This window comes from Sinocyclocheilus rhinocerous, unplaced genomic scaffold (assembly GCF_001515625.1).
Source record: "Sinocyclocheilus rhinocerous isolate Xijiao unplaced genomic scaffold, SAMN03320098_v1.1 scaffold295, whole genome shotgun sequence".
Classification (NCBI taxonomy): Eukaryota; Metazoa; Chordata; class Actinopteri; order Cypriniformes; family Cyprinidae; genus Sinocyclocheilus; species Sinocyclocheilus rhinocerous.
Window position 1 is genome coordinate 237,846 of NW_015647035.1, and position 10,435 is coordinate 248,280.

Genomic DNA, 10,435 nt, shown 5'->3' on the forward strand with positions numbered 1-10,435 from the left:
CAGTTCGGACATTGCGGTGAATCAGAGGTAAAAAAACGATATAAATACTGTTCAGTTTCTTGCACAGACCGATCGTTTCGTGTCTTTACACATCAATGTATCGTCACGAGCCGCAGGGTTTAATGTGGTTTTGTTTGTGTATGTTATTTTTTGACTCTCAAAGCCGTGATTCTCATTCACTTCCATTATATGACTGACAGACTGCAACGGTTTGAGTTAAAAATCTTTGTTTGTGTTCTACTGAAGAAACAAAGTCATCTACATCTTGGATGCCCTGGGGGAAAGCAGATAAACATCAAATTTTCATTTTTGGGTGAACTATCCCTTTAATAGTTTTATTCAGTAAGGATGCATTAAATTTATCAAATGTGACAGTAAAGATATTTATAATTTTACAAAAGATTTCTATATTTCAAATAAATGCGGTTCTTTTTAACTTTCAGTTTATCAAAGAATCCTGAAAAATAAAATGTATCATAGTTTCCACAAAAATACTAATCAGCACAACAATTTTCAACACTGATAATAATCAGAAATGTTTCTTGAGCAGTAAATCCGCATATTAGAATGATTTCTGAAGGATCATGTGACACTGAACACTGGAGTAATGATGCTGAAAATTCAGCTTTGATCACTGGAATAAATTACATTTTGGAAACTATTACAATTCAAAACCGTTCATTTAAATTGCAAAAATATATCACAATATTACTGTTTTTTTACTGTGTCAAATAAATGTAGCCTTAATGATCTTCTTTAAAAACTTCTTACAGACCCTTAACTTTTGAATGGTAGTGGATGTATAAAAAAATATTTTTGCTATTTTTAAAAACCATTCGTAAGGATGAGAAAGCCATTTCACTACATGGATGTTTTTTTCAACAACAAGATGTTTTATTTAAATTGTTAGGTGATATTTAGGAAGGACCAAGCTTGTTGGCACAGGGACACTGGCCTCCTCTTAGAACCTACGGCTTTCTATGCGACTTCCTTTCCAAACGCATGTATAAAGTCCCAAGGCTTTCTACAGCAACGTGGCCATCCTGCAGAGCAGCGCATGCACAGGCCAAAACCAATGCTTTCCCACGGCAGATCTGGACCGAGTCCAGGGCGAACGTGCCATGGAGACAGACTGTCAAAACTCAGATCAGCAATCCCTCATTGTCTGCGTCTCTCTGTTTGTCCTGTTGCTTATGTTAGCTTTCCCTCGATGGGTCTGGCTGTCTGTCTCAGTTTATGTTGTAGCTACCCAAGACCCTCTTAGAGATCCTCAAAACAACATGTCTAATGACTGAGAAAACATTCGGACCAGACGTTAAATCAAAACGTCAGTCCAAAAGTTAGTTTTAGGAAATGCATGTGTTCTCAAGATGGCTTTTACGCTATTTTCTCCTCTTCCCTCACTAGTGTGCACTAAAGGCCAGGCGGTGAGCGGTCAGTACAGGATGTTGGCTAAGAATGGGGGCTATGTGTGGGTGGAGACCCAGGGTACCGTCATCTACAACAGTCGCAACTCCCAGCCCCAGTGCATTGTGTGCGTGAACTACGTGCTGAGGTAAGGCAAAAAATGAAAGGTGACAAAGCTTGTGATGTGTTTGTACTGCATCTGCAGTCTGTTCTCTGCTCATCGACGCTTGTAATCCAATTGAAGACAAAAAATACAACTTAAAGGGATAGTTCATCCAAAAATTTACTCGTTCCAAACCTGTATGCCATTATTATTTCTGTGGAACACAAAGGGGAAAAGTTGATGAATGTACACACCGCTCATTTGAGGCATGGCACAGTGTAATGCGCATGCTTGTGACTTTACTGTTACACTACAACGTTGTATATACAGTGACACAAGAGGCTATCAGTCTTAGTTTGTGCTCTCTTTTCTTAGTGACGTTGAGGAGAAGTCCATGATCTTCTCAATGGACCAGACTGAGTCTCTGTTCAAGCCTCACCATCTGAACCGTTTCTTCAGTCCAAGCAAAGGCGACCTGGGCAGTGAGCCAGGAGAAATGCCATTCACCAAACTCAAAGAGGAGCCTGAAGATCTCACCCAGCTGGCACCTACACCTGGTGACACCATCATCTCTCTTGACTTTGGTGAGAACTATCTTCTTTTTTGTACATTTGGACTGATATGGGATTTCCAGTGACTAGTACCGATTATCTAGGGAATAAATGATGAATCTCAACTTTAATTATAAATAATTATTCATTTAAAAATTATAAACCGATATTTTACAAAGAAAATCAGTTAGGACCATTTGGAATTTTAAGCATATTTACCCCCTAAAAATCTCTTCATTATAATTCTTAAAAAATATTCAGTCACACTTTTGTTTGAGGACCAATTCTCACTAAGAATTAACTATTAACTATGAATTTTCTGCTTATTAATAGTTAGTAAGGTCATTGTTAAGTTTAGGAATGGGGTAGACTTAAGGGATCTAAAATATGGTCATGCACAGTAAGGCATTAATATGTGCTCTATAAGTACTTGTAAACAGACGATATGCTAGTATGCATGTTAATAAGCAACTAGTTAATAGTGAGAATTGGTCCATAAACTAAAGTGTTACCAAATAATCTCACCAGCATAATGTATAAAGCAGCTGTAACCACTGCTTTTGTGAGATTGACCCAACTATAACCTTTTTTCAATCAGTCAAGCTGGCAGGTTCATCAGACAGTATGATCTCAAAATGGCCAAATAAAAACAGCTAGTCAATCAGCCTGGCTGATATATTGGTCTGTCACTATTTTTTTATGCCACAGATTGTTACCTACAATACAAATATTCATCTGCTCAATTCTTTCAGGTAACTCCCAGTATGAGAAGCACCCGATGTACAGCAAAGTGTCTACTGTGGTTCCTCCTGTCTCTCACTCTGTTCATGATGGCCACAAGACGAGTTATGCTGGAGACACTGCCAAGATGGCCGCCACTTTCTCTGTGCCTCAGGCTCCGCCTCCCAGCAGCACAACTCCCAGCCTAAGCAGCTGCTCTACAGTAAACAGAAATACTAAATCTTCTCATCGCCACACGTTGGGTCTGCATATGAACTTTGATTACTGTACAGTATGTCATCATTGAGTATGTTATATATTGAACAGCCCAGCAGCCCTGGTGATTACTACACCTCAGTGGACAATGACCTGAAGGTGGAGCTGACTGAGAAACTATTTTCCTTGGACACGCAAGAGACCAAGACTTCCTGCAACCAAGAGGTTAACAAACATTCAACCTGTAATATTAATTATGTTTTTATTTTTAATATGAAGTATGTAATACTCTTGAACATTTATATAGAAATACTTCACTCAGATTATAACTGGCTAAAATTTCTAAGAAATCTTAAATGTGTCATTTGAAAAGGATTATATCATATTGTTAGTGGGGTTTTTTCCATAAACATTTTTTTTTTTAATTGCCTGAATATTTAAACCGTTCTGAAGGTATTTTTAAAGGAGTTCCCATATATGCAGAGCACTTGTTAGCTGCCTTTCCTTGGATGAGTCCAACTCATCCATTTAAAAAAGAAATTTGTATTTGTATGATAAGTATTTGTATGATTTGGTATGATAAGACCATGAGAAATGTAAATTCAGTCAAGTGTATACAAACCATCTTTTGAACAAACACATTTTTAAACAAATTAAAGTTAAAATTTTTTCTTCAAAAACACCTCTTTTTTTTCTTTTAAACAAATTTGAGTGTCTAGTTTTTTTTTGTTGTTTTTTTTCAAAAACAGTCCGTTTTAGTTCTTTTAAACAAATTTGAGTGTTTGGGTTTATTTTGTGTTTTGTTTTTTGTTTGTTGATTTATGGTTTGTTTTGTTTCAAAAACAGTGTGTTTTGTTTTGTTTTGTTTTGTTTTGTTTTTTGTTTTGTTTTTCTGGAAAAAAATACTGTTCTAAAGGTCTTTTATTTTCCAGAGAAATATTGATTCCTCATGATCCTTTTAATGTCAACATTTGATTATGGAATAACAGAATCAGGTGTTATAGAAAAATCTGTTCTGACCTTTGACCTCTCCCCATGACCTTCCAGACTGACTTGAGTGATCTGGACTTGGAGACTCTGGCTCCCTACATCCCCATGGATGGTGAGGACTTCCAGCTCAATCCCATCTGCCCGGAGGAGCCGTCATCTGAGATCGGAGCCCTGAGAACCAACCAGCAGAGCTTCAGCAACATCACAAGCCTCTTCCAACCCTTGAGTTCCCCTTCAACAGCCCACTTCCAGCCCAACGTGAGTTCAGGAGGGGATAAGCAGAGCATCAACGGAGGCTCTGTGGAGACGTGGTCATCTGTACCCTACAGCAGGGGTCCCATGCAGATGCCTCCCTACCATGATCCCGCCTGCACCCCGCTGTCCTCTATGGGAGGCCGTCAGAATCTGCAGTGGCCGCCTGACCCGCCGTTACCCAGTAAGGCTTTAATGATGGATCCTTTAGCTGCAAAGTGCACTAGCCAAACTGTGCCAGCAAATCGAATGCCACCTTATTTGCAAAGGTAATTCTGCATATTACAATGTGTATCTCTTGGTTCAGTCTTATAAAATAACATTTGACATGCTGCTGTCTTTAGATTTGCATTAAATGACACCTGTGTTTGTTTCACAGGCCCATGGAGAACTTTGTGCAGAACTACAGAGATATAAGTCCAGCTCGACTTGCTCTTGCTAACAATTTCAAGCGCTCCTTCACACAGATGACAATGGTTTGTTCATATTTAACTTGAAATGTTTTTAGAATATTAGAATGATTTCTGAAGGATCATGTGACCCTGAAGACCGGAGTAATGATGCTGAAAACTCAGCTTTGTATCACAGGAATAAATTAATTTTAAAAAATATTAAAATAGACAACTGCATTTTAAATTGTAATAATATTTCACAGTATTACTGTATTTCCTGTATTTTTGATCAAATAAATGCAGCCTTGGTGAGCAGAAGAGACTACCATTCTAGCTAATATTTAAAAATATTTTTGATAGTGTATAATGCAAAAAATATATATATTAATCTAAACATTAATAAATCAGTATTAATTGTATTTTACAAAGAAAATTGGTTAAGTCCATTTGGATTTTTATTTTATTTTTTCATTTTTTGAATGTTTTGTTTTGTTTTGCATATTTCCCCTCTAAAATTGTCTTTATTATAATGCAAGAAATATTCTCACCAACCTAATGGTAGAGTACTTATTAAGGTAGTTGTATTACAGTAATACTTTTTTTTTATTATTAAAATGCAGTAAGTAAAAAAAAAAATGAGAGAGAGAGAATTAAAAAAATTAACTGGCTAACTGTCCTGAAAATAATGATCTATTTAAATAAATAAAATCACATGGTTTACTTAATTTTTCAAATGCACACTTCCAGTCAAAAGTTTGAATACTACTCAATTTTTATTAGTACTATTTTTAGTACTAATAATTTTTATTAGTACTATTTTTTTATTCAGTTTAGAACTATAATAAATTCATACTAAAAAGTATGGGAACTTTTAAACAAATAAAAACGACCTTATATTTTTTTAGCTTGAAAGATATCCTGGGCATTTGTCGGCTGCCTTTCCTTCATTATCCAGTACATTTAAAAATCAATTTGTGTTTGCCTGCCAAACATTCAAGCATTTAATCAAACATCTCTATAAAATGTTTAAAAATCTTGAGAAAATTTTAAGAAATATAAATTAAAACAAGTGTATCCAAACATTTGAAACATTTTGAAATGATAGTTTTTAATTTATCTATTGGGTGATTTTTGTGTTTAAACATCATGTCTTGAAGTCACTGCATGCTATGACTGTGTTTTAGAGTGAGACGCCCCCCACAAAATCACAACACACAATGTGGAAGAGACTTCGAAATGAGAGCTGTGCCGTCATGGACAGGAAATCACTCAGCACTAGCGCTTTGTCAGGTACCACACTGAAAAAAGATTATTAGTAGTCATTTCTGATGAAAAACTACATCACCCATGAATCTGCAGAGAAATCTCCACCAATCAGAGAATCCCGACAAGTAAATTGTGTCAAAAGAACACTTTGGTGCCCAACAACTCCCATGAAGCACTATAAATGACGTCTCCTTACTCTGTCAGACTACTTGTAGTTGTTCCCCTCATTAAAGCAGTTAATTACACACTCTCGTACCTCAAATATGTTTTTGCTTTAAATCAAAGTTTGTAATGTTGTGATTCACCTTGTAGCTGGTTGGTTTAGTTCATGGTTTTTAAAAATCCTCGAGGCCACATTTTTTAGCAGCTGTATTGCAGACAAAACCAACACCAATTGTGAATCAAATGTGACCCTGGACCACAAAACCAGTCTTAAGTCGCTGGGGTATATTTGTAGCAATAGCCAAAAATACATTGTATGGGTCAAAATGATTGATTTTCTAATTTATTCAGCTTTCAGATGATGTATAAATCTCAATTTCGAAAAATTGACCCTTATGACTGGTTTTGTGGTCCAGGGTCACAAATGTATTTCTATCTAGACAAAGACATGGCCCATAATGGAGGCATGGACCAGCAGCACAGGAAGACCCAGTATTCGGGGAATCAGGCCAGACAGGCGACAAAACGCTATCAAGAACAGTGCTGTAACTACAGAGAGTTCAACATGCAGCCTTCCTCCAAAATGGATGGTGAGCTCTGAACTGACACAGACACACTTACGTACGTCATGCACTGTGGATGCTGATTCTCAGAACCGTTTGTGTTTGCAGGAGTCGTGAGCCGTCTTATCGGGCCCTCCTTCGAGACCTACTCTCTGCCTGAACTGACGCGTTACGACTGCGAGGTCAACGTCCCGTTGCAAGGCAATCTTCATTTGCTGCAGGGCAGTGACCTCCTAAGAGCATTAGACCAGACCACTTAAACCGGTTTCTCCACAGCAATGCAGTCCTACTTTACCGGACCCTAACTCTCATCTCATAGCCACCATCCTGACAATAAGCATCCCAGCTTTAGCACATCCCACAAACACCCTCTCACAGTCATATCTACCTGAGCGCATACATGGCAAATGTAGCTTTGATTCTATTTTTATTGTCTACATCTTCATAAATTATATACATGTACTATTTTTTTTTTAGTTACAAGACAGTTTCTGAATGAATTTAAGTGTTTTTGGAGGAGTTTAAATTTTGCTTTTTGTCTTCAGCTGTCCATTTCTCTGCTTGTCAGATCGTTTCGGCGAAGCTGTTTTCAGCATATTCTCCTCTTTTTCTCTATCAATGTCAAACGAAAAAAAAAAGAATCTACTGTAAGCTACTTGTTTTGAAATGTTCTAATTTCTTTCATTTGTTCTTCTAACTTTCCTACCTCTGACACATCATTAAAGGAACACTCCATTATTTTTGAAAATAGGCTCATTTTCCAACTCCCCTAGAGTTAAACTATTGAGTTTTACCGTTTTCGAATCCATTCAGCCGATCTCCGGGTCTGGCGGTAGCACTAAAAAGTTGCGATTATTGATGATATTGTGCAGCGCCTGAAAATAGGCTAACTTCCGCCAACATAACCAACGTGACCACTTGCTTGCACAGGGAGCGTGCGCTTTCCATTGGAAGTTACCTAGCTGGGACTATTTTCAGGCGCTGCGTAATACTATTTTCAAAAATAGTGGAGTGTTCCTTTAAAGACCCCATGAAATCAAAAGGCCAGTTTTGAGCTCATCTGTATGCTGATGCAGTGGTTCCCAAGCGGTGTGTAATTCAATGTGCTTTATTAACAATATTAACAATAGCTGATCTTCATACATGTGCTGCTGTCTTTCCACTCGCACAAACACGTTCGCTCTGAGACCAGGGTTGCCAGATTTCACAAAAAGCAACCTGGTATAATGTATACCAGGGGTCTCCAAACTTGGTCCTGGAGGGTCGGTGTCCTGCAGAGTTTAGCTCCAACCCTAATTTAACCCACCTGAACCAGCTAATTAAGGTCTTACTAGGCATACTAGTAGAAACCTCCAGGCAGGTGTGTTGAGACAAGTTGAAGCTAAACTCTGCAAGACACCGGCCCTCCAGAACTGAGTTTGGAGACCCCTGATATATACAGTGACCCCAGTTATTGTGCTTTAGGTATATAGTATTCTATGATATGCAGACATGGCAAAACTAATATAAGAGGAATTAATTAAATTAAATTTAGTAAATTAAAAAGGTTTTAATTTATCATGAATAAAATTAGTTCTATATAAAATATTTAAATATTATTGAAAAAAGCAATAAAATGACATTGCATTATAATAGTTCAGCACATAAATTAGTTTCATTTTTGATTTAGTTCAACTACACCTATGCTGGCAACCACTGTGCTAGTGTACTCCTAAAAGTTAACAAAATGAACATTTGTCACACATACTTTTATAATTACAAAATACACACAAAATGTTATAATTTTAATATATTTAATGTTTTAATATTTGTTCAATCAAATTCTGAAATGAAAATGTCCTCCTCTCTGCAGTCATGGTTGTAAATTATGTTTAGCCTGTAAAAAAAAAAAAAAAAAACAATCCTTTAATATTGCCAACCCAAACTTCCTGTTTCAACAGGAAATATGTCAATAAAGGAAAGAAAACTGTGCTCGCGAGCCGTTTCATGGGGTCTTTGTGCCTTGTCCTCACTGACCACTTTCAGTGGTCATGTTATTTGTGTGCCTTTCTTTGTTCGATTAGTGGCAATACTGTGTTTCTCTCTCTGATCTCCGTTTATTGCCTTATTGTGGAGACCACTTTAAAAACATATATTTCTGTCTATTTAGCTGTAAACATACATATTTAAAGGAAGATGCTCTAAGATTTTTACTATAGATTTCTACTTTGATGATAAAGTTAAGCATTTATTTGTACTGGTACTTTGTCTTGTCTACTCAGTAGATGTGAATCAGAGTCCTTATCGAGTGTGCAGTGCTGGTGTCCTGTGCTCTTTCTTGATGACATTTTTTTCTGGAAATATGCAAAAATGCATATTACAATTATTGGCAGGCCTCTATTGGTTCAAAAATTGGAGTAAAGATTTTTTTTAATTTTTTTTTTAATAAAACAAATCTGTTTTAGACATGTTATGTAGCATATTGGATCCTTAAAATGAGTTTAATCTTAGTGATTTCTTGCATTGTTTAAAGATGGTGCTTCATGCTGTCTGAACCATATGAATACCCATATGAATATAATAACATTAACTCTATCTATTTGAATTTCCCTGAGGTTGTCTTTAAAGTTGAATCATAAAGCATAAATTATTTCTTAAGGCTATTAGTTGTGACTGTGGCAATATGTAGTAATGTAGCAAGAACTGTGGATGATGATGATGATTCTTCTGCTTAATGACATATTAGCACTTTAGATCTTCTGTTAAATTTTAATGTAAATCTAAACCCCTGGTGAAAAAAAAGAATGACACATTGCTACGATTTCAAGGTACAAAGATGAGGTTTGGCACACATTCCAGTTTCTAAAGTAATAAGCGTGTTTTGATAGAAGACTGGAGATGTGTTGCTTTATGGTGGATCTGCTGTGAGAGACGGGATCTGAGAGAGTGGCTGTGCACAACTAAGCAAAGCTAATTCAGCATAAGAAAGAATGCCACAAAATGTGTCCAGGTCATATTTCACTCCAAAGAAAAAAAAAATATGTCATAGGATTGATTATAAGACAATTATGCCTATTTTCAGCACTATTAAGATTTTATTGCATTACTTTCATTAGTTACCCCCAAAATCCCCCCCTGAAAAAAACGTTATCAAAAAGTTGTGTAAAAGTATAAAAAATGAGTTATTTAGTAGTTATTTAGTATTTTATTAGCTTCTATGAATTTAAATTTATACTGTTTAAAAATAAAAATAAAAAAATTGTATTACAATGAGAATCTAATGAGACTTATCATTGAGAATAATGGTAATTACAAACAACTTAATAATGAGAATTTAAGGGGGAAAATGTGCAGAATTGTTGCGTGTGTGTGTGTGTGTACATATTTCAACCTAGATCACACACATTTCAATGCTCAAGACTCACATAGATTGACACTCCTATCTGCTGCAGTGATAGACCGTCACAGTAGACACAATTTGAGAGCAGGAGAGAGACCGCTAGACAGATGACACATGCACATCTCTCCAGACTCTCTTCAACTTCAAGATCATTATTTACATCTAGGGAAAACTATATTGTTGTTGGGTGAAATGCTGCATATTCCCCCAGTGTATCCCCCAGATACATCAATGTGCACATGCTTTTTAAAGGTTTCAGTTTTAGTAAATGCCAATAATCTGATATTTAAATTCTTACAGGTGCCTTAAAACAAGCAACTCTAGGTCACTGCCCATTTAATCATGTAGCATTCAACACTAAGCTATAAAGCAATGCAGTTCTGTACTTATTATTACTTGAATGTTCAGATATTAATGCCAAAGGAGGAAATGGT

General features: G+C 36.4%; 1 protein-coding gene across 3 annotated transcripts in view; it reads left to right on the top strand.

Moving 5' to 3' along the window:
- The window catches only part of LOC107708405 (endothelial PAS domain-containing protein 1-like), a 40,778-nt gene extending 33,515 nt beyond the window's left edge, over positions 1-7,263 (top strand). For 2 of the 3 annotated variants that reach the window (XM_016512606.1, XM_016512608.1), the window contains 9 exons: positions 1,408-1,555; positions 1,886-2,094; positions 2,814-3,004; positions 3,109-3,222; positions 4,045-4,508; positions 4,619-4,715; positions 5,816-5,921; positions 6,476-6,649; positions 6,731-7,263. In XM_016512606.1, coding sequence (XP_016368092.1) covers positions 1,408-1,555; positions 1,886-2,094; positions 2,814-3,004; positions 3,109-3,222; positions 4,045-4,508; positions 4,619-4,715; positions 5,816-5,921; positions 6,476-6,649; positions 6,731-6,882 — 1,655 coding nt within the window. In that variant the 3' untranslated portion in view covers positions 6,883-7,263. The remainder of the gene's footprint in view (positions 1-1,407; positions 1,556-1,885; positions 2,095-2,813; positions 3,005-3,108; positions 3,223-4,044; positions 4,509-4,618; positions 4,716-5,815; positions 5,922-6,475; positions 6,650-6,730) is intronic. The other variant, XM_016512607.1, reaches the window with a different exon arrangement.
- Positions 7,264-10,435: the final 3,172 nt, after the last annotated feature.